The sequence below is a fragment of the Malus sylvestris genome, chromosome 16 (assembly GCF_916048215.2).
Source record: "Malus sylvestris chromosome 16, drMalSylv7.2, whole genome shotgun sequence".
Classification (NCBI taxonomy): domain Eukaryota; kingdom Viridiplantae; phylum Streptophyta; class Magnoliopsida; order Rosales; family Rosaceae; genus Malus; species Malus sylvestris.
In genome coordinates this window covers 30649844-30675018 of record NC_062275.1, presented here as the reverse complement: position 1 = coordinate 30675018, position 25175 = coordinate 30649844, and the positions used below count along the sequence as shown (strand labels likewise).

The 25175-nt window shown below is 40.1% G+C and overlaps 1 protein-coding gene across 4 annotated transcripts; it reads left to right on the top strand.

Moving 5' to 3' along the window:
- Positions 1-224: 224 nt before the first annotated feature.
- LOC126607172 (uncharacterized) lies at positions 225-18010 on the top strand. Of its 4 annotated transcripts, XM_050274662.1 has the most exons (5): positions 225-489; positions 590-736; positions 10748-10984; positions 17745-17840; positions 17935-18010. In XM_050274662.1, exons 1-4 carry the CDS (start codon positions 282-284, stop codon positions 17822-17824), a joined length of 672 nt encoding a protein of 223 aa, XP_050130619.1. In that variant the 5' UTR covers positions 225-281; the 3' UTR covers positions 17825-17840; positions 17935-18010. The 4 variants fall into 4 exon arrangements, with proteins under 4 accessions (XP_050130619.1, XP_050130621.1, XP_050130620.1 ...); XM_050274664.1 differs by lacking the exons at positions 17745-17840; positions 17935-18010 and adding an exon at positions 16488-16688; XM_050274663.1 differs by lacking the exons at positions 17745-17840; positions 17935-18010 and adding an exon at positions 11167-11278.
- Positions 18011-25175: the final 7165 nt, after the last annotated feature.

The window sequence follows — 25175 nt, the reverse complement described above, 5'->3', positions numbered from 1 at the left end:
AACCTCATGCCTTCAAATTGAGAATCTTAAGACAGCGTGACTGATATTGGATTAACACATTTAAGGTGCTTCTAAGCAGTGCCACATGTCGTAGTATATTTCCAACATTTGGCCTGATGCGACACGCAAACCCTCTCTTTGGCTGACATCTGTTCACTAACGATCCCTACCGCCACAGAATTTATTTCGATCTCCTCTTCAGTTCATCCCAAGAACCAAAGAATTTCAATACGTTTTTGTTCCCAAAGCCAACTAAAAAACAACAAAAACCAGAGAAAAGAATGACGCAGAGCAAAGTGTTGGTAGGGTTAGGAGTCCAGAAGAAAACAACCGTTAAGCGTAATAAGAGGAAGAAAATGATCAACAAAGTGATACACTATCTTACTTCTGACACTTACATGTTTGCGCCTCTAATCTCCCACCCACCTCACGCCTTTCGCTCCCCCATAAAGACACCGACTTCTTCTTCTTCTTCTTCTTCTACTTCAGGTCTATATTTTTCTTTTAATGGCGTTTGTAGTATAGGTAGAGTACTTCTGTTAGTGGGTTTGTGAAGATTAGACTGAATCAGTGGTATTTATGTCCTCAGGATTGCAAGCAAGGCAACCCATCGAAGGAAACAGCAAGAGGTTGCTCAACAATGTTGGGGACTATCTCATGTCTGACTCTTACATGTATGCTCCCCTGCTTGTTCCGCCACCACAAACCATTACTAGTACTACGAGCCCTCCAAAAGGTATATTTTTGGTGTCATACTTGCTCCTACCTAACTTTTGTTGGTGCTCTCCCTCTTTCTGGGGGGAACCTTAAGTTTTCATGGGTTGTCATAATATTAACTGTGTTAGGGCATATACGTTTTAATTGATTTTGATTACATCAAGGAGTAGTGGAATTTTGAGTCACTGAACAATATGTATTATGTCGCCAGAAGTTTTTAGTGTTGGACATTTGGACTCTGCTTATCATGCAAAATTCCATTGATGTAAACGATAATTCTCAGCTGCATACCAATTATAAACTAGCTGTGATCACTTTAGCACTAAAATTCAAATTATATTACAACATTTAAAGTCAATTAAACAATTGAGCGGGACAGTAGATCTGCAAATTCCTGTCTTATTTGGGTACATGCAATTACGGTTATAATTGTATAATTTGTGGCGAACCCTTACCGGTGTAGAACAGAGGTCAATACAAAATGTACAAAACAGAAACTACCCCTGCGTAATCTAGTAACCGATCCTACAATCCAACTTCAAGTCATGAATTGTAATTGATTTGTCTTTCGGAAAATATGAATGGGCGTTACATATATGCAATTCGGTGGTTCTAGGAATATGCACATCTATTTGAGATGCAATGTACCTATACAGTTATCAAAGTGTGGATGGGTACATCACGTTAATTGATATTGTGAATTAGGATGTGTTTTGGTGAGGGGTTTTCAAGTCCCGGGGAATTGAGGTTAAGTTTGTAACAGACGAAGATTAGAAATGCACCATATGAGCATTACAAGGGGATTTTCAAATCCATAGATGGAATGAATCATTTACAAATCTCTCTTACATGCATGCTTTTGTAATGCTTATATGGTGCATTTCTAACATCTTTTTATCCATATTATGTGAGACTTTGATTAACTCGTAAGTTGTAACCTTGTAGTACTCATGTTAGTGTCATGATATTAATTCTATCTATTGGATGAGTGGTTGTAGCCATAAGATTTCATTGTAAAGTTTGGTGACATATCTTACCACCATGTTGTGAATAAAGTGAAAACTCGGACCTATTTGATAACCATTTTTGAAACCCAAAAACTTATAACTTGTTTGAAAACTCCTAATTTTTTGAAATTAGTACTTACCAAACAAGTTTTTAGTTTCCAAAAGAAATAAAAACAAAAATGAAATGGTTATAAAACAACTCTTAATCACCAACTCCTTAGGCATAGTTTAAACTCCAGTACACATGGATGGGATCTTGTCACTATTATATATATGTGTCTTTGCATGTGTGTTACAGCTAACTCCGCCTGTGTAAGTTTATCTTACATTGCCGGTCCCAAGCCCGGATAAAGGAGGAGGGGGAGGGCGTCAGGTAGTCGACAGCCGGCACTCCACTGTTACGTCGAATCCTTATGACAATGAATCCAGAACGAAATCGCGCTAAAGCTAGGACGTCACCCATAAGTGGCGCGCTGTGTGGCCCGAGCACAATGATAAGTGAGCAAGGGTCGCTGTATCTCCATCGGCACCCGGATGCAGTGTTAAATGAGCAAGGGGGCCATAGAAACTTCTTTTCGAACGACTCCACTCAAAGTTGTTTGGGAGCATATGCTCCTATCAACTTTACACAGGACACACAAAAGAAGTACTTTGATCCTATTAGACGGGGGATGGTGAAGAAGCTAGGACAGAAGGGTAGAGTTCAAGAGAGTAGAATGCGTTTAGGAACGTGGAATATAGGAACCTTAACGGGAAAATCTATGGAAGTAGTGGAAGTTATGGTGAGGAGAAGGATAAATATTATGTGCCTACAAGAAACTAAGTGGGTTGGTCTTAAGGCAAAGGATCTAGAAAACTCAAGGTTTAAGCTTTGGTATTCGGGCACAAATAGAACGAGAAACGGTGTTGGCATCATTGTGGACAAGACCTTGACACAAGATGTTGTAGATGTCAAGAGGGTAGGAGATAGAATCATGGCAATCAAGATTGTAATAGGACAAGAACTCATCAATGTGATTAGTGCGTACGCACCTCAAGTAGGGTTGGATAAAAGTTTGAAGGAGAAATTTTGGGAAGACCTTGGAGACTTGGTGCAAGGAATTGCTCAGACGGAGAAGTTATTTATAGGAGGAGATTTAAATGGACACGTGGGCAGGGAGACAGGCAACTATGGAGGTTTTAATGGTGGCCATGGTTTTGGGGAGAGAAATGAGGATGGGGAAGCTATCTTGGATTTTGCAATGGCATATGATCTCTTCTTAGCCAACACCTTCTTTAAGAAGAGAGAAGAACATGTGATCACCTACAAGAGTGAGTCGTCAAAAACACAAATAGATTTTCTTCTAATGAGGAAAGGGGATCGTATAACTTGTAAGGATTGCAAAGTTATACCGGGAGAGAGCTTGGCTAATCAACATCGCTTGTTGGTGATGGATGTACATATCAAAAGAGTGAGAAAAAAGAACAAGACTTGGAAGTGCCCAAGGACTAGATGGTGGAATCTAAAAGGAGAAAAACAAGTCATTTTCAAAGAGCAAGTAATCACCCAGTGTGTGTGGGATAGAGAGGGGGAAGCTAGCCAAAGGTGGGATTCCATAGCTAGCTGTATCCGAAAGTAGCAAAAGAGGTATTAAGAGATTCTAAGGGCTTTGCTCCACACCAAAAAGAATCTTGGTGGTGGAATGAGGAGGTACAAACAAAGGTGAAGGCTAAGAAGGAATGTTGTAAAGCCTTATACAAGGATAGGACCGATGAAAATGGTGAAAGGTATAGAAGAGCGAAGCAAGAGGCGAAGAAAGCTATGAGAGAAGCTAAGTTAGCGGCTTATGACGATATGTATAAGCGACTAGATACCAAAGAAGGAGAGTTGGATATCTATAAACTAGCTAGAGTAAGGGAAAAGAAGACAAGGGACCTAAACCAAGTGAGGTGCATCAAGGATGAGGATGGAAAGGTTCTTGCTACAGAGAACGCGGTCATAGACAGATGGAGAGGTTATTTTCATAATCTTTTCAATGAAGGACATGAAAGGAGTACTCCTTTAAGGGAGTTGAGTAACTCAGAAGAGTGTAGAAACTACTCCTTTTATCGTCGAATCAGGAAGGAAGAAGTGGTTGTAGCTTTGAAGAAGATGAAGCATAGAAAAGTAATGGGCCCAGACGATATACCGATTGAAGTGTGGAAAGCCTTGGGAGTGACAGGTATAGCATGGCTCACTGACCTTTTCAATAGGATTTTGAAAACGAAGAAGATGCCAAACGAGTGGCGAAAGAGCACCTTAGTGCCTATTTACAAGAATAAGGGCGACGTACAAAATTGCATGAACTATAGGGGTATTAAGCTAATGAGTCATACAATGAAGCTCTGGGAGAGAGTCATTGAGCATAGATTGAGGCAAGAGACACGGGTTTCGGACAACCAATTCGGGTTCATGCCAGGGCGCTCAACCATGGAGGCAATCTATCTCTTACGAAGATTGATGGAAAGATATAGAGATGGGAAAAAGGATTTACACATGGTCTTTATAGATTTGGAAAAAGCGTATGATAGGGTCCCAAGAGACATTCTTTGGAGGATTTTAGAGAAGAAAGGAGTACGAGTAGCATATATCCAAGCTATAAAGGATATGTATGAAGGAGTAAAGACTGCCGTAAGAACTCATGAAGGACAAACCGAAAGCTTCCCCATAACTGTAGGATTACATCAAGGCTCATCCTTAAGTCCTTACCTTTTTGTGTTGGTAATGGATGAGTTAACAGGACATATTCAAGATGATATTCCTTGGTGTATGCTTTTCGCAGACGATATAGTGTTGATAGATGAAACTCAGGAAGGGGTATATGCGAAGCTTAACCTTTGGAGAGAAGTGTTGGAATCTAAAGGTCTTCGCCTAAGCCGATCAAAGACAGAATATATGGAGTGCAAGTTCAGTGCAAATGGAGGCCAAAATGAGCTAGGGGTGAGGATCGGAGATCAGGAAATACCAAAGAGCCACCGTTTTCGCTACCTAGGATCTATCTTGCAAAAGAACGGAGAATTAGATGGAGATCTCAACCATAGAATACAAGCTGGATGGATGAAGTGGAAGAGTGCATCCGGCGTGTTGTGTGATCGTCGTATGCCACTGAAGCTTAAGGGAAAATTTTATAGGACGGCAATAAGGCCGGCGATGTTGTATGGCACAGAATGTTGGGCGGTGAAGCATCAACACGTACACAAAATGGGTGTAGCGGAGATGAGGATGCTTCGTTGGATGTGTGGGCACATGAGAAAGGATAAGATTAGGAATGAGGATATCCGAGGTAAAGTAGGAGTAGCCGAAATTGAAGGAAAACTGAGAGAAAATCGGTTACGGTGGTTTGGACATGTGCAAAAAAGGCCTACTGACACTCCGGTTAGAAGATGCGACTACGGGACAGAGGTTCAGGGCCGAAGGGGTAGAGGAAGACCTAGGAAAATTTTGGAAGAGACTCTAAGAAAAGGCTTAGAGTACTTAGATCTAACGGAGGACATGACACAGGATCGAGCACAATGGCGTTCTAAGATTCATATAGCCGACTCGACTCAATGACTTGGATTTTTCAAGTCTCCAATCGAGAAGTTTTCCCCACTCGGGAAATTAAGGGAACACTACCTCAACCTACATGCTCCACTCACAAAGCTTCAACATACAAGCTTCAACAAAAGAAAAATTCAAAGAACTTAGTGAAGAAGGCTTTGGTGTATTTAACACAATACGTTGAAATGAAACAAAGCTTATTTATTGATATCTCTAAGAAGTTACAAATATGTACATATACATGAGTCAAAATAAACAAACAAGAGGGAGCCTTCACAAAGGTTGCTTAGGAGAAGTCTCAGCAGTCGGCAGAGCCCCAGAAAGAGAAAGCACCAGAGGGGGATCATTCGGAGCCTCAGTACTGGACAGCACCCTAGAAGAAGGAGGCATCAGAGGTTGATCATTTGGAGCTTCATTACGCGGTACAGCCCCAGAAGACGAAGGCAATAAATGCCTTTGGAACAAACCCACAAACCTCTAATGATCATGTAAAATCTGACCATCAAATTCCTTCATCTGGTCAAGCTTCCTCTTCATGTTTGTAGCATAGTCATGTGCGAGCCGGTGCAACTGTTTATTCTCATGCTTGAGCCCTCTAATCTCCTGTTTGAGACTTATCACTTCAGCAGCCAATGATTCAACTTGGCGGGTTCGAGCAAATAGGCGTTGGGCCATATTAGACACAGAACCTGCACACTGAAACTGAGAGCCAGAGAATCCTTAACAGCCAACTCATCAGACCGTTTGGAAAGTAGTCTGTTATCTTTGGGAGTGAGAAGGTTCCTGGCCACCACCGCAGCGGTCATATCATTCTTCATCATGGAATCCCCAACGGTAAGAGGACCAGTAGGGGATAAGAAGGATGGGCGCCATATGTTGTCTGGAGAAGGCATGGCTGCCTCTTCAACAAGGTTCAAGTCAAAACGACGGTCGGAGGGGCCAGACATTTTCAAAGGTGTTGAAGAGAAAAGAGGTCGGACAAATCAAGATCTTAGAAATGCAAGAAGGGAGCTTCTACTGGTGGAGATTCAAGTGTGCTTTGGAACTTAATACCAGCCTCTATAAAAATCTGCACTCGATGGAGCTTCAGAAATCGAAAAGGCGCCTGCTCAGAAATCGAAAAGGCATTTGCTTTCTCAAAAGCTGGGCTGCTCAGAGACCACGAGGGCCGATCTCAGGAATCGAAGAGGCGTTTGCTTTCTCAAAAGCTGGGCTGCTCAAAGACCACGAAGGTCGATCGCAGAAATCGAAGAGGCGCTTGCTTTCTCAAAAACTGGGCTGCTCAGAGACCACGAGGGTCGATCTCAGAAATCGAAGAGGCACCTGCTTTTTCAGCCTTGTCAGCACCTGTCACATGCACACTCAACTTTGCGGAAATTACGGGCATTCTGTCGAAGATTTCTGGTGAAGTAGAAAGCACGTGAATGTTACTGTTCAATCATCCACTTTCCACACGCAACATCAGCTCACGGGTACCACAGATAACTTTGCCAAAAATCTCTGACAAAGTTTAGACACGTGAAGCTTGCAGCTCCCATTACATCGCTATGACCAAGAAGGGTAAAAGAATAGCAAAGAAACAGCACTAACAAAGTTTAGACACATAAATTTTGAAGGTCTAGCTACCATATTATTACCCACAAGGGTAAAGGAACAGGACCACTGCTGGATAATTGGAAAGTCCCTGTGTGTCAACCTCTGTGGTCCGTGGCAAGGTAGACTAGCAAACAGGCCTAACCTTTACTTACATTCGAGAAAACACTCCCAACAAGATTGCTTGCTTCAAGATCAAAGAGGCACCGTCCTCCGAATCTCGAGAGTCAGACTCCCAACATGATTACTTTCTCAAAAAGCGACGAGACACCGCTCTCCGAATCTCGAGAGCCAGACTCCTAGCAGGATTGCTTTCTCAAAAATCGAAGAGGCACCGTTCTTCGAATCTCGAGAGACAGATCCCCGACAGGATTGCTTGTTTGAAAATCGAAGAGGCACCGCTTTCTCAACTTCGAGAGCTCCTTAGATAAAGCTTGTCTGTAATCTTCACACCGCTTTCTCAACTTCGAGAGCTAGATCTCCTTGGATAAAGCTTGTCTGTAATCTTCACACGTAACATCAGCTTTCCAGATAGCATAGACCACTTTTTCAAAGTGCTCTGACAGAGTTAAAACACGTGAAGCTGACAGCTCCCACTACCGTGCTATGACCAAGCAGGGTAAAAGAATAGTATTACTCCTTCTTGTTAGGGAGACTCCTATATATGTCGATCTCCATCCTTAACGGACAGGCAGACCTGCAAAAATGCTCAACCCTTCCTCATATCTGAGAGGGCACTCCCAACGAAGCCTCTCGAAATACTCAACTTTCTTTCCCCCCGAGAATACCTCTGCAAACAAGCTACACCAGAGCAAGAATATCTCATATCATCAGGGTTAAAAGCAAGAGTATCCCATATCATGCTTTTTCCCTGTCTTTTCCTATAGCCTTGTTCTTACCTGCAAGACAAGGAGAAAGAGAGCAATCAGTCAGCACTTGGAATCAAGCTTCCAGTCCGGAACTGACTGCCTGGAACCCCATTGCTCTCGAGTACTCATCTTCAACATCTTATGCTTCCCGAGAAGATACCACATCTGCCTGAGGAACAAATAGGGCAAGTGAGAAGGATACAAGGAAGCATGTGGAGACAAGCGCAACAGAACACGTGCCGATACATCCACTACTTTGTTAACAGCAAAAGTATCCCATATCAGCAGGGTTGAACGTACTCTAGATTTGATGGACTTGTTTTGACCCTCAAATTCTTCAGTCGGCCTTATACTCTGGCAGAAACAAGAAAACCCTCTAGCCCAGTTCAAGAATAAGCCTGTAGAAAGTTACTTCTTCAAAAGCAAAAGTATCTCATATCACCTTTTCTCCTTTTCTTCTCTTTATCCTTCATGCTACCTACAAGATAAGGAGAAGGATAACAATCAGCCGGAACTCGAAATCAAACTTCTGATCTGGGACTGATTGCTTGGAGCTCTGATTGCTTACCTTGTCTGTCACCTCTTTCAGCAGATCCCCTAGCTCGGCGACTTGGGGGACTCCTACTACATGGTTTGTATCGCGCTTGACCAAGCCTGAAACTACAAGTAAGCGTCAAGTGAAATTGATACATTACCTTGTGCATCTCTACCAGTTAAAGATACCACCCCTGGAGGGAGGAAGAGTACTTCCAAAGAAGATGCCACATCTACCTATGAGACAGATAAGGCAAGTGAAGACGATACCACACTTCGGTACTTAAAAGTTTCGTGATTACGAGATCATTCTTCCATAATATTTCCTAATGTCATTTGTACTAAATCATTCACTTGTACTCACTAAAGGAGAGCTTGAACCTATATATTGTGTAAACCCTTCACAATTAATGAGAACTCCTTTACTCCGTGGACGTAGCCAATCTGGGTGAACCACGTACATCTTGTGTTTGCTTCCTGTCTCTATCCATTTACATACTTATCCACACTAATGACCGGAGCAATCTAGCGAAGATCACAAACTTAATATTTAAGATGATATTCTTTGGTGTATGCTTTTCGCAAACGATATAGTGTTGATAGATGAAACGCAGGAAGGGGTAAATGCGAAGCTTAACCTTTGGAGAGAAGTGTTGGAATCTAAAGGTCTTCGCCTAAGCCGATCAAAGACAGAATATATGGAGTGCAAGTTCAGTGCAAACGGAGGCCAAAATGAGTTAGGGGTGAGGATCGGAGATCAGGAAATACCAAAGAGCGACCGTTTTCGCTACCTAGGATCTATCTTGCAAAAGAACGGAGAATTTGATGGAGATCTCACCCATAGAATACAAGCCGGATGGATGAAGTGGAAGAGTGCATCCGGCGTGTTGTGTGACCGTCGTAGGCCACTGAAGCTCAAGGGAAAATTTTATAGGACGGCAATGCTGTATGGCATAGAATGTTGGGCGGTGAAGCATCAACACGTAGGTGTAGTGGAGATGAGGATGCTTCGTTGGATGTGTGGGCACATGAGAAAGGATAAGATTAGGAATGAGGATATCCGAGGTAAAGTAGGAGTAGCCGAAATTGAAGGAAAGAGGATAAAAAATCGGTTACGGTGGTTTGGACATGTGCAAAGAAGGCCTACTGACGTTCCGGTTCGAAGATGTGACCACGGGATAGAGGTTCAGGGCCGAAGGGGTAGAGGAAGACCTAGGAAAACTTTGGAAGAGACCCTAAGAAAAGACTTAGAGTACTTGGATCTAACGGAGGACATGACACAAAACCTAGCGCAATGGCGTTCTAGGATTCATATAGCCGACCCCACTTAGTGGGAAAAGGCTTTGTTGTTGTTGTTGTTGTTGCATGTGTGTTACAGCTGTTTAATTAACAGTATAAAAAATTGCTAGCAATCTCAGTCTCTCGCTTTTATTATTGAATTTTGAAATTGAATTTTGAAAATGAAATGGAAAAGAACACCTTTTGCAAGACATGTGCATGTGTAACTGAATTTAAAAATGCATGAAACTTTGAAGGACATGTGCATATGTGTGTGACTGAGTTTAAAAATGGATGAAACCTTTGAAGGAATTTATTTTTTATTGCTCTAATTAGCTGAATCTTGGGTAATTATTTAGGCCTTTTCTTTGTGCTGTAATATGCACTCGGGAACCATCTACCTGAATAAGTCATATTTTTGGAGTTTTGAAATTCCCAACTATTCTGCATTGCATGATTTTATTAAAAAACACAGGTGATTAGGTTTCTTAGATGCATTCATCGCAAGAGAACAGATACAACTTCCCTACATGGTAGTTGTGTTTTATTTTAGTTTTGGAGTAATCTTGAAAACAAACTGATTCAGGCACCAGAGAAATGCTATTAAACAAGAATTCAGTTTAATTAGTTGCAGATAACACATACCAAGTAATTAACAAAGATAACACATTCAAATGTGCATTGTTGCGGAGTTGATTTTGTGGAATTCATCCGTCAATGTATGTTTTCAATATGGCATTCTATTATGTTCTTTCCACCTTTGCTCATTTAGTTTTGTAGGCATTATTGGTTTCCCTGTGTTATTATTAAGAATATATTGTAATTAATGTATAATATAGTTTCCAAAAAAAAAAAAAATGTATAATATTGTATTTGTCTAAACTAGGAAAGGCTATTCTATGTATTGTGTGGATCATGGTTTTATAGGATTAGAATCAGGATTTGACTTTACCACTTGTATTTGTATATATATGGGTTACATAGCCTCTGTTCAATATACAGAAAAACATTCAGCCATATTATCATTCATATATTCTTCCATATATCAATCCCAGGAACTACCTAGCTCTTTCTTATTTGTTATTGATTTTGTAACTCGTAATTATTGTCATGTTGACTAAATTTCATTTCTAACCTCCATCGGTAGTTGATCTTTTATATCTTAGACTTCTATTACTTCTGAATTGCAGGGTCGTCTGAGTACCTTGAGAGGGTTGTAACCATGGCAGTTTCAAAGAATAAATTAATTTTCATAGACAACAAATCAAATGAGCCAAATGATCAGCCGTGTGCAAAAGCAATAGCACGGAATGATGCCTCCAAGGGCCACCGTCCTAAAAAAGTCATTTCAGAGAAGCAGTCTGTAGTGCACAAGGAAACAGTAAAGCACGTGGTTCCCAATAGTTGTCGCTCATCGTTGATGTCAGGTCACCTTTTTTAGCGCATGATACTTTGATATTTAGTTATTTACATATATACGCAGTTGTAGTTGCATGCATTTCCTTTATACTTCCATTCACAGCTTAACCCTACTGCAATCGATTTGCAAGGAGCTAGCGTACGGGTTACCTGTATTTGACGTGCATGTCTGTTTGTTTCTTTGCGCCAGGGGTCATGTATATATATCTGGCATTCTTGTAGTTTGTACATGGATCTCTTGATCATAGCAAACTGTTGGAAACAATGAATAATACCAATAAACATGTGATCTTATTGTTCGATTGTGTGATTTTTGTAATGTGATTCAATGGATATAAGAAAGATTTCTGGAAGAGGGATTGAATAATTTCAGAGAGCTTCAGAGTAATGGAAGCCTCACACTCATTCTCATTGAAATTGCTCTCTCTCTCTCTCTCTCTCTCTCTCTCTCTCTCTCTCTCTCTCTCTCTCTCTCTCTCTCTTTCTTACATAGCAAAACGAATATTACCGTTTTACTAAGGAGGAAATATTGCCCTTCTTTCTCCTCTAATAGAATGAAAACAATCTCAGCCATTCATATTATCTATCCTATGAGATAGTTACATGTGTCACTCAACACCACGTACTTTAACTTAATCTAGAGCATCAATTTGGAATGTAATTCAAGGGCTCTGATTAAAACAAGTAAAATATAAATTTATTTCAGCTAAAATCACTTAAATGCTAACACTTCCTCCTAAGTGTTTAGCTGAAATCACTCCCAAAGCTTTCCTAAAGTACTCAAATCAATCCCTTGCCAATGCTTTTGTAAATATATCAGCAACTTGTTCCTCAGTTCTGCAATAGATCAGGTCAACTTCACCATTCTGTAGTGCATCTCTGATGAAATGGAACCTTCTGTTTATGTGCCTTGTCTTGTGGTGTGCTACTGGATTCTTTGAAATTGCAATGGTAGAGGTGTTGTCACATAGAATCTGAGTAGGCTCCACTTGTTCCTCTACAAAATCTGATAGAACAAACCTTAACCAGATGGCTTGAGCAGTTGCTTGTGCAGCACTGACATACTCAGCCTCTACAGTGGATAGTGCTACACTGCTTTGTTTGATTGAAGCCCAGGAAAATACTCCAGAACCAAAACTAAAAGCATATCCAAAAGTGCTTTTCATGTTATCATCACTCCCTGCCCAGTCACTATCACAATAGTCAATAAACACAACATCTTTGCCTTTCTCATATGCAATCCCATAGTCCAGTGATCCTTAAATATATCTCAGTACCCTCTTTGCAATTCCCATGTGTTTCCTAGTTGGATTGTGCATGAATCGAGCTAGCAAACTTGCAATAAACATGATATCAGGTCTTGTAACTGTTAGGTATAACAAGCTACCAACCATTTGCTTATAAAGACTTTCATCAACCATTTCACTCCCATCTTTTTTGCTAAGTTTTTCATTTGCTGCAAGTGGTGTTGCACCAGGTTTGCAATCCTTCAATCCAAACTTCTCCAATAAGGTCTTTGCATATTTATTTTGATGTAGAAAAATGCATCCTTCTGTTTGTATCACTCCAAGCCCTAAGAAATGATGCAATAGACCAAGATCAGACATTTCATATTTTCTCATCATAGCTGCTTTAAAATCATCCATCAATGCACTTGAACTTCCAGTATATATAATGTCATCCACATCCAAGGATACAATGAGAATTCTTGCCTCAGTTGCCTTGATGTAAAGAGTTGCCTCACTTGGACTTCTATGAAAACCAAAATTGCAGAAATAAGAGTCAATCTCTTTGTACCAGGCCCTTGGTGCCTGTTTTAAACCATACAAGGCCTTCTTGAGCTTGTAAACCCTGTCTTCATTGCCTTCAATTACAAAACCAAGTGGCTGGTCTACATATACTTCTTCAGTAAGAACCTCATTCAAGAATGCAGATTTCACATTAAGTTGGAACAACTTCCATCTTTTCTGTGCAGTAAGCCCAATTAGAGTCCTAATAGTGTCAAGTCTTGCCATAGAGGTAAATGTCTCATTGAAATTGACCCCAGGCTTTTGAGAGTATCCCTTAATAACTAACTTTGCCTTATTCTTCTATATAGACCTATATGGGTTCAATTTTATTTCGTAGATCCACTGGACACTAACTATTGGTTTATCAAATGGTCTATCAACAAGTTCCCAAGTGCAGTTCTTCTCTATCATACCAATTTCGGCCTCCATTGCCTTCTGCCATAACTCATCTTGTGTTGCCTCTTTAAAGTTCTTAGGCTCCACAATGCATAAGTTGCATTTTGCATATACTTCTATCAAGCTTTTAAACTTAAAGGGAGTGTGATCATATTCTTGGGGACCTGTGTTGTTCTGCATTGGTATCAGCCTTGAGCTATTTTCAATTAACTCATAGGTTTCAGATGATGATATCAAGGACTCATCATTTACAACACCTTTGTCACTTGAACTCCCTTCTTCCCTTTGCTCACACATTCTCCCTTCAGGCATTAGTACATTGATGGTCTTCTCAGATTGAGATTTCCAATCCCAGCAAGCATTTTCATCAACTATTACATCCCTTGACACAATTATCTTCTTTGAGACAAGGTCATAAAGTCTATAACCTTTTTCACATGTGCCATATCCCAAGAAAATGCATTTAGTACTGGTTTCATCTAGCTTCTGTCTAAGTTGATTTGGAATGTGAGCACAACATATAAAACCGAAGATCTTTAAGTGTTTGATTCTTGGCTTCCTCCCACTATATGCCTCAAAGGGGGTCTTCTTATCAAGGGACTTAATGGGACATCTATTCAAGATGTACATTGTTGTATTAACAGCTTCTACCCAGAAATTAAATGGAACACCTTTCTCAATCATCATACACTTTTCCATTTCCACTACGGTTCTATTATTTCTCTTAACTACACCATTTTCCTGAGGTGTGTATGCCACTGTTAGTTGCCTTTCCATGCCCATTTCTTCACAGAATTCTCTAAACTCAACAGATGTATACTCTCCTCCTCTGTCACTCCTCAACTTCTTCAATCGGTAACCACTTTGTAATTCAACTGTGGACTTAAATTTCTTGAATATACCAAACACCTCTGACTTGTTTCTTAAGAAGTAGACCCAACACATTCGAGTTGTGCAGTCATCTATAAAGGTAAGAAAATACCTATTCCCAGCCTTTGTAGGAGTTTGCATAGGTCCACAGATGTTAGAGTGTATAAGTTCTAGAGGTAAAGAAGCCCTCCATGATGCTTCCTTTGGAAATGCATCTATGCAATGATTCCCAAGAGTACATCTTTCACATATCTCATCTGTCATTTTGAGATTAGGCAATCCCAACACCATATCATGTTCTTTGTGTTGCTTCAGACTGCATAAATTCAAATGTCATTGTCTCCTATGCCAGATTGTAGAAGACTGACACACATTAGCCTTTAGAGCAATTTGCATCTCAAGTTGAAGTTTCAAGGGAAAACTCATGTTTCCTTTCATTGGTATTTTAGCTACCAAATTTGACAAAGAACTATCATCATATATTTCTGCCGTTGTACCACCAAATACAAGAAAGTAATCGTGTTCCATCATCTGCCTTACATTGAGCAAGTTTTCTTTTAAACCTGGAACTAACATCACTTCCTTGATATATCTTCTCCCCATTTTGGTCTCAACTACCAAATTTCCCTTGCCAATGACTTCAATAAGCTGACCAGTGCCCATTTCAACCTTAGTAGTCATTGTTCTATCAATGTCAACCAACAAATCCTCCCTTCTAGTCATATGGTTACTACATCCACTATCTACATACCATGTGTCTTCACATTTCTTCACTGTGGCATTATTGCAGACATAAAACATTGTAGGAGTGTCATTGACTTGATTAACAAAGTTACATGTTGGTTAGCCTTCTCCTTCTTCTCACGATAATATTTTGCAATATGCCCCAACTTATGGCAATTATGCACCTAGGCTTATCCTTGAACCAACATTCACCAAAATGCAGCTTATCACAGTGTATACAAGGATTCTTGGCTCCTTCAGAGGCACATGCAGCTTTTCTAGCTTGATTTGCAGGTCTATTATCCCATTTCTTCCACTTTGACTTCCAATTCTTCTGTGGTTTGAACCCTTGATTTTCATTGTACTTATTTTGTTTTGGAGCAATATTAAGACTAACAAATGCCTTCTCAGTGTGAATCTTATCATGCCTATCAATTCTTTGTTCATTCCCCTTTAGAATAGGAACAACATCTTGGACATCAACAGTGTCTAGATCCTTAGTATTTTCAATCACAGAAGCAATACTATCATATGATCTGGGTAAGCTTATCAGCAACTTTTGAACAACTCTCTAATTGCTAATTTCTTCACCATAACTCCTCGTTTGACTAAGCAAATCAAATAGCCTAACTAGATATGCAGAGAAAGCTTCATTTTTACCCATTCTAGTATATTCAAAATCACGGCGTAAGCCTTGGAGCTTCACAGCTCTTACCTGTTTATCTCCTACAAATTCTTGGTTCATGACATTCCAAGCTGCGTGTGCAGTCTCTTGGATGGCGATTCTCGGAAAGATTTGATCAGAAACCGCCCCTTAGATGATTCCAAGTGCCTTTGCATCTTTGCCTATGTTCTCCCTCACCAGCTTACTCTCAACTTTAGTGAGTTCTTCATCCTTCTTCACCAGAGAAGGGAAACCCTTCTGGACAACATCCCAAAGTTCATGAGATCAAAATATGGTCTTCATCTGAATTTGCCAGAAATCGAAGTTGTCTCCATTGAATACCGGTGCTCGAAGATCAGCACCAATTGACCCAGCCATATGAGACTCGATTCAAGATCAATTCGAGTTCTTCGCTGCACTCTTCACAGATTCACGCCCAGTTGCAGATGATGCAACCTGGGTCTGAGGTCATGTTCGATTGTGTGATTTTTGTACTGTGATTCAATGGATATAAGAAAGATTTTTGGAAGAGGGATTGAATAATTTAAGAGAGGTTCAGAGTAAGGGAAGCCTCACACTCATTCTCATTGAAATTGCTCTCTCTCTCTTACAAAGCAAAACGAATATTACCGTTTCACTGAGGAGGGAATATTGCCCTTCTCTTTCCTCTTACAAAATGAAAACAATCTCAGCCATTCATGTTATCTATCCTATGAGATAGTTACATGTGTCACTCAACACCACGTACTTTAACTTAATCTAGAGCATCCATTTGGAATGTAATCCAAGGGCTCTGATTAAAACAAGTAAAATATAAACTTATTTCAGCTAAAATCACTTAAATGCTAACACTATCCCACACGGAGCAGTGTGGACATGGTTGCTGAGTCTTTCTATACTTTGTACTTATTAGGTTGATTAGTTTTATTTTAGGAATATTACTGTTCGTTGAATATTTTACGGTTTGTTATATCTGCATAGTTTGAGCAGCCCAGAATCATTCTTATTTACTTTCATTACATTCACGACGTATTTTCTTTGAGGTTTTGGTTTTGTATTGTGATGTAGAGAAGAATTATTGGCTCGTAGATTAGGAAGCTTGTCGACTGAAAAGGACGAGGCGTCCCTGACTAGTTACAGGAACAGGAATGTACAATCGTAATCGACATATGTTGTGCCTTTTATTAAACACTATTATGTTTTCTTGTGAATGTTGGAATGAGATATAAGCCTTGGTTGGGTCTTCGCTTTCCCGAGGATAATTCTGTGTGCAGTCTCCTTTTTTCAATGGGGTACACTTTTCTTATCAAAAGCGCGAATTTGGGACAATGTTTAAGACATTGGTTTTGTGTATTTTCCTTTTCAGAAATTGTAAATTGACAAAAATGCCTTTGTTGATCTCAGTAGAAGTTCTATGTGGACATTTGAGCTCAATTTATATTCTCTCTTTTCCATTGAGAGTTAAACGAAGATTTTACAAAGAGATGGAATGTCAGGGACAAAACGGTAGTTTTCTGCACGGGCCGATTTTGGAAAATTACTGTTTCCTATTTAGAAAGATAGCTCCTTTTTTTTTTTTTGTCGGGTTGTATTTCTATTTAAAGAAATTTTCCTTTCAGAAAAGGGTAGTGCTATTCTTAAAGCCTTTACTTCTTACATACCCTTATCAATCTCCGTGATTCAAATCCAAAATTGAAGAACACACAAACCTAGTTGGGTTCAACTTTCCCGACGAGCTTCTTGATGATCACAACAACAACTATCCTCTGGAATGACACTAGTAGACTCTCCGCTGCTCCAGGTAGGCCTGGCAATTCCTGACACGACCCAATAACCAGACAAGACACGACACGAAATTAACAGGTATTCGGGTCGACACGATAATGAATCGGGTCGTTATTGGGTAACCCGATAAGCACCTGTTAAGATAACGGGTTGGTTCAGGTATACACGTGGGTAACACGATACATGATAAACAAAATATTAATTTAATAATTTTATAACCCTAAAAAAATACTATAATAATTATATATATATATATATTAATTTAACAATTTTTGTCACAGCCTGTCCCAAAATAAATTATCGATGATGTGAATTGACTATTATACCCTTGGACGTGAGTGTTGTGGTGTGTGTTATGCATGTTAGGGGTGGTTCAAACTTGCATTTTCCTTAATTTTTTGACAAAAATTGGACTAAGTTTATGTGGTTTTGGTTGGTGACCCACGTGGACCACTCACACACACACATACCCTTCCCCTCTCTTCTCTCCCGTGCTCTCTCATCTCTCAGATTCACTCTCTCTCCTTCCCCCATGTACAGATGAACAACAAAACGCATGGAATGTTGCAGATAGATGGTTTAAAGGACACCATCGTGTTCCTGAGGTTCATACGAGTTGAATGGTACCATTTTTAGGTAAGGACTCCTTCGAAAACCCTAGTTTCTCTCAAGCTCTAATTGGGTACTATTCATGCAAACGTAAAATCTTATTTTTTTTTGGGATTTCAAGCTTATAGGTAGCTTAAGGAGGTCCTCACGAGGCTAGGAGTGGTTCGTTGGAAGATTTTGGATGTTGGAATAGCGAGAACGACGAGTTTTAAGTTTGGTCAGATTACCAGGTGAGTTATGTTTGGTTATGAGAATTATTGATTGATGGCATTTGATTGAATATCGTTGAGCTCATTAAACTACACCTAGGGTGATTGTTATTTAACCAGAGATATGGCATATGCCTGTATATCAATGTCATATCCCGCACCATATGCTCACATTGGATCCAATTTAGGTGCACAGTCCTGTTATACAGATCATCATAGGTGGTTCCGACTCGTAGGTGACTAGCAATTTATCGCCCAGCTATTATGAGAGAGTAGTATTGAGCATAATTATATTACACCTAGTCTTGTCGTACAGACCTTTTCATTGGTTTCGACTGGTGTGCAGTATAGTGCCGTATAGGTCATTGTAGTGACTCTGGCTATATTGATTATTGAGTTATGAATTCAACTGGACAGACTTATGCAGGAGTTTCGGCTAATACGTTATATTTACATGAAATTATTCTCACCTGAATTACTTACTCTGTTATATCTTGGCATGACATACTTATTGTTATGAATATGTGAAGCATGATTTGAATTGATATATATATATATATCTATATATATATATATCTATATATATATATATATATATATATTTACGCATATGCTTGTATTCTATTTATGGGAAAAGTTATACATGTTTTACGGCGAGGGGTTAGAAATATTGAAAAATGAAATGATTTTGTAAAACATTTATTTTTGCCCACTCAGGTTTTCTGTTTTGCGCCCTTCCAGGTTTTAGGTAAGCTTGTTGTGGCTGGGTACGAGGATTTCGGCTGTTCTGACATATCTATATAATTGTAGGACATCTTATGGTATTGTATAATTAGTACTTGTCCTAAGGGACTGCACCTAGACTTTCCATGCTCTGAGTAGGAGTATTTACACTTGTATCTCACTCCTAGCACTTACTGATTATTAGTGCACTTTAGTAGCTTTCATTTTTTATTTATTCATAACTCGTATCTTTATCGCTTCCGCACTGTGCACATGGTTACATCACCCTCACGTAACTGCCAGCATGCCTTGATCTCGGTCCGGGTGTGTCAGTTTGGTATTAGAGCCTAGGTTTAGCAGTCCTGTATAGTTCATGAATATTCTAATCCTTGTGATGCCTTCTCTTAGAACTATGCCGCCTCGTAGAGAGCTTCGTCACTTAGCTGAGCCTAGTTTCCCCGATATTGCTCAATTAGGGGAAGCTATAGCTAATGCCATTCAGACTTCGCTCTATCATCCTCAAAGGACACCTCTTAAGACTGTGTATAACCTGAAGCTAAATCACTTCATAGGTAATGAGGGACATGAGGGAACAGAGAAGTGGTTTAATCAGATTGAGAAGACTTTTCTTGTGATGCAGAGTCAGGGGAACCTTCCTCCTGATAGGTGGGTCGAGACAACTACCTGGTTTTTAGAAGAGTAGCCTACATCCTGGTGGAGACAGGAGTCTTACCAATTGACCCCAACGGAGATTGCGGACTGGGGAGTATTTAAAGAGTTGTTTTGGAAAAGGTTCATTCCTCCTGAGTACATTAATCGTAAGAAACAAGAGTTTACCCATTTGAAGCCAGGAAATATGTCAGCAAATGAGTATTACAGGAGGTTCATTGATTTGTCACGTTATGATCCGGAGGTTGCTGCTAATCTAGTTGAGATGCTCCGTCGTTTCAGGTTGGGTACTAAGAAGAAATGGCGTTCTATAGCGACATCAACTCCCTGTTTCACTTACCAGAAGTTTTATGAGGTTTTACTGCGGATTGAGGACTCAGAGAACATGCCCAATGAAAGTGAGGATAAGGAAGAAAAAAATGTGAACCAGAGGCGAGATGATAAAGGAAAAGAGCAAGCATCTTAGGGACCTCGTAAGACCGAGAGTTTTAAGAGAAGTGGTGGCAGTTCCAACTCTTCTAGCGGAGGTTTGAGCTCTAACATGTAGAGGAGGGGTGGTAGATTTGCTGGAGGCCCTAGATTTCATAGGCAGAGAGACTTTGGTGGTTCAGGTGGTTCTGGTGCTCCTTTATGCCGCAGGTGTAATTATAGGCATTTTGGGGTGTAGGAGAGGCAACGATGGATGCTACACTTGTGGACAGATAGGGCATAGAGCAGCTCAGTGTCCTCAGAGTCAGCATAGGCCCTAACAGCCTTCCTTACCACCACCTGCGCCAACACAGCAAACTTCAGGATCTAGTGGTTATGCTCAGACTGGTCGTGGATGTGCCTATCTTTACACTTCATGATAGTATCACTACTCTCAGGATCCTCAGTATCAGAGTGGTTATTCTCAGTATCAGGGAGGTTCTATGCCTTATCATCAACATTCAGCCAATGGATCATAATGGTACCAAGGGGGACAGCCCCAACAAGTAGATATTGCTACCAGCAGTGCAGGATGCTTGAGGCAGTCTGGTCAGCCAAGGCAACGACATGGTGCTCATGCTAGCAGAGGTCGTGGTGGATGACAGCAAAATCAGAGACGTATCCATAACATGACACTGTAAGATGCTCAGAACAATCCTGGTTTAATCATGGGTACGTTAAATGTTCTTGGTCATTTTGCTAGAGTATTGATTGATTGTTGTGCTACGTATTCTATTATTTCTCATACATTTGCTCAAGTGACGCAACCCCATCCTACACCTCTAGGATATAATTTAGAGTTTTCTATGCCTAGAGGGGATATATGTTTTGTGGATCAGGTATATCTAGGATGTCCAGTGATGGTGGAAGATGTTGTTATGCCGGCTAATCTTATGCCGTTCGATATTATGGATTTTGATGTGATTTTGGGCACTGATTGGTTTGCATTATAATCGTGCCAAGATAGATTGTTATGGAAAGACAGTCACATTTCATCGTCCTGGATTACTTGAAGTTACCTTTGTAGGAGAGCCTAGTGGGGTGAGGCATGGTATTATTTCTGCCATGAAAGCCAAAAGATTGTTGTTGAAAGGTTGTCAGGGATATTTGGCTCATGTGGTGTTGAACGATGATGCTCCTAGTAGGGTGAAGGATGTGCGTGTGGTCAGATATTTTTCGGATGTATTCCCTGATGATTTGCTTAGATTGCCACCAGATAGAGATGTGGAGTTTGTTATTGATTTGCTTCCAGGTACGAATTTTATATCTTTAACTCCTTATAGAATAACTCTTGCTGAATTGAGGGAATTGAAAGTTCAGTTGCAAGAATTAGTGGATAAAGGTTTTATTCAGCCTAGTACTTCACCTTGGGGAGCTCCAGTGTTATTTGTGAGGAAGAAAGATAAAACTTTGAGACTATACATTGATTACAGGCAATTGAATCGGGTAACCATTCAGAACCGTTATCCATTACCTCGTATAGATTATTTGTTTGATCAACTCTGAGGTGCTTGTGTATTCTCCAAGATTAAAAATGAAGATGTCCCTAAAACCACATTCAGGACTCGATATGGTTATTATGACTTTCTTGTGATGCCATTTGGGTTAACTAATGCACCAACAACTTTTATGGATTTGATGAATCGAGTATTCCAGCCATATTTGGACAAGTTTGTTATTGTCTTCATTGACGATATTCTGGTATACTCTAAGTCTAAGGTTGAGCATGCTAGACATCTTAAATTGGTGTTGAAAAGTTTGAGAGAACGCCAGTTATATGCTAAGTTTAGCAAATGTCAATTTTGGTTAGATCAAGTGGCATTTTTAGGACATGTCATTTCTGCTCAAGGCATTCAAGTGGATTCTAAAAAAGTGGCAGCTGTGGAGAATTGGGAACAACCTCGAACCGTCACCGAGATATGGAGTTTTCTTGGTTTAGTAGGCTATTATAGACAGTTCGTTAAGGATTTTTCATTGATTGCTTTGCCATTGACGAGATTGACTCGGAAGGATGTTAAATTTGAGTGGGATGATAATTGTGAGCAAAGTTTTCAGCAATTGAAGTATTATCTCACTCATGCACCTGTTTTAACACTTCTAGATGATAGTGGTAATTTTGAAGCCTACAGTGACGCTTCTTTGAATGGCCTAGGTTGTGTATTGATGCAACATGGTAGGGTGATTGCTTATGGTTCGAGATAGTTAAAACCTCATGAGAAGAATTACCCTACTCATGATTTGGAGTTAGTAGCTATCATCTTTGCTTTGAAGATTTGACGACATTATCTTTATGGTGAGAAATGTAAGATCTTCACAGATCATAAGAGTCTTCAATATCTTTTTACTCAGAGGGATCTTAATCTTCGGCAGCGGAGGTAGATTGAATTACTTAGTGATTATGATTGCACGATTGAGTATCACCCTGGTCGTGCAAATGCAGTGGTAGATGCACTTAGTAGGAAGACTCCAGCTAGACTCAACGCCATCTATGATTGTCATGTTCCTCTTTTTGTGGATTTGAGGTCCACTGGAGTGGAGTTATGACTGGAAGATCGAGAGGAAGCCTTGCTTGCTAACTTTCAAGTTAGGCTAATTTTAATTGATCATGTGCTCGAGGCCCAGATGAATGATGAAGAGACCCAGGAAATAATTCAAGCGAGGAATCAAGGCAAGAAGAAAGATTTTAGGATTCGAGAAACTGATGGTATGCTTATGCAGGAAAGTAGAATGTATGCCCCGAATAACGCAAAGTTAAAGAAAGAAATCCTGGATGAAGCACATATTTCGGCATATGCGATGCATCCAGGATGCATAAAGATGTATCATACCATTCGACCATTTTATTATTGGCCGGGTATGAAAAGGGAAATTGCGGAATATGTGAGTAGATGTAATATTTGCCAAGAGGTTAAAGCTGAAAGGAAGAAGCCGTTTGGGTTAATACAGCTGCTTCCCATTCCACCGTGGAAGTGGGAAATATTACTATGGATTTTGTGTACAAGGTTCCTCGTACACATAATGGATATGACGACATTTGGGTGGTAGATGATCGGCTTACTAAGTCATCACACTTTATTCTAGTGAGGGAAAAATAATCGTTAAGCCGATTAGCTAAGTAATTCATATCAAAGATTGTGAAGTACCATGATGTTCCGGTTAACATTATCTCGGATTGAGATCCTAGATTCACTTCTAAGTTTTGGATAGCATTTCAGGAAGCTCTTGGTACGAGATTACTTTATAGTACGGCATATCACCCTCAGACAGACGGACAATCCGATAGGACTATTTAGACATTGGAGGATGTGCTGAGATCTTCAGTACTTCAGTTTGGCGATAGTTGGCATGATTGTTTGGATTTGATGGATTTCGGTTACAACAACAGTTACCATTCGAGCATTGGTATGGCACCATTTGAAGCATTTTACTGGAAATCTTGTCGTACACCATTATGTTGGTTAGAGATTGGCGAAAGAGTTTTAGTGGGCCTGGAGATTGTGGACGAGACTACTCAAAATGTTCAGGTAATTAAGGCTAACTTGAAAGTGGCCCAGGATCAACAAAAGAGCTTAGCAGACAAACATGCCACTGACCGGAGGTATAATGTAGGTGATTGGATATTTCTGAAGCTATCACCTTGGAAAGGTGTTGTACAATTTGGAAAGAAAGGCAAGTTGAGTCCTAGGTACATTGGACCATATATGATCACCGAACGAATTGGTGAGGTTGCTTACAGGCTTGAATTGCCACTAGAGTTATCCAAGGTACATGATGTGTTTTATGTTTCGATGCTTTGACATATCCTCAACCCTTGGAAATTAATCCGGATTTGACTTATGATGAGGAACCAGTGACCCTTTTGGATTGGAAAGATAAAGACCTGAGGAATAAGACAATGCGTTTGGTGAAAGTATTATGGAGAAATCATTCAGTGGAAGAAGGTACTTGGGAGACAGATGATCGGATGAGAGAGATGTATCCATGCTTGTTTTATGACTATTAGTGGATGTATTAGTTATATGTAATTTCGAGGACGAAATTTTATAAGGTGGGTAGATTGTCAAAGCCCGTCCCGAAATAAATTATTGATGATGTGAATTGACTATTATACCCTTGGACTTGAGTGTTGTGGTGTGTGTTATTCATGTTAGGGGTGGTTCAAACTTGCATTTTCCTTAATTTTTGGACAAAAATTGGACTAAGTTTATGTGGTTTTGGTTGGTGACCCACATGGACCACTCACTCACTCACACACACACACACACACACACACACATTTCCTTTCCCTTCTCTCTCATGCTCTTTCATCTCTCAGACTCACTCTCTCTGTTTCCCTCACATACAGACGAACAACAAAATGCATGGAAAGTTTCAAATCGAGGGTTTAAAGGACACCATTGTGTTCCTGAGGTTCATAAGAGTTGAATGGTACCATTTTTAGGTAAGGACTCATTCAAAAACCCTAGTTTTTCTCGAGCTCCGATTTAGGTACAATTCATGCAAACGTAAAATCTTATGTTTTTGGGGATTTCAAGCTTATAGGTAGCTTAAGGAGGTCCTCATGAGGCTAGGAGTGGTTCGTTGGAAGATTTTAGACGTCGAAATAGTGAGAACGACGAGTTTTAAGTTTGGTCAGATTATCGAGGCTTTTTTCGACGGGTTTCCTGCTGTTTCAGGGCTCGACTCAGGTATGGTTTGATTCTTCTTGGTGAGATCTTTAAAATGTTTCAAATTTCATAAAGTTTGGTGTTGAAATGAGGGAGAAATAAGGGTTAGAAGGTTTTCCAGAAACCGACGAATAGTCGCCGACGTTCGGTGACTCGTCGGGGAAGAAAGGGTATATTCTGTCAATTTTGACGGAATATGCTAATGGCGTAAGGTGACGCCATTAGTTTTTAGATGGAATATTCCAAAATTTAATGGAATATTCCCTAACGCCGTTACTGCCACCCTCAGTGTGCCAGGCACGTGCCCGCGCGTGGGTGACTCGTCTGGCCATGCCTTGGCCGGCGCGTGGGTGGTCGAAAAAGTTTTCTAAAAATATGGGGATGTTCATGGAGTTGTGTAGATCACGTTGGTATATTCAAACACCCTATTTGAGCATTGTATGAGAAGTTAATAGTTAGTTTTGTCTATGTGCTTTAAATAACGTTTTTATAGTTAATTCGCATATAGATTAGACTTATCCAGAGGACGAGCGTAGTCAAGGGCGACTCAGGGGGTACGACCCTTCGACATACCAGTGAGTGGGCTTTTGGTTTTCAGTATATATTTTGTATACTTGATATTTTCC

Excerpts from the sequence above, each read along its gene's own strand:
- LOC126607172 (XM_050274662.1), top strand. The coding sequence starts at position 282 with ATGACGCAGAGCAAAGTGTTGGTAGGGTTAGGAGTCCAGAAGAAAACA. Across the intron at positions 737-10,747 it reads TACTACGAGCCCTCCAAAAG|GGTCGTCTGAGTACCTTGAG; the intron begins GTATATTTTTGG and ends TCTGAATTGCAG. Across the intron at positions 10,985-17,744 it reads TCGCTCATCGTTGATGTCAG|ATGAACAACAAAACGCATGG; the intron begins GTCACCTTTTTT and ends CCCCATGTACAG.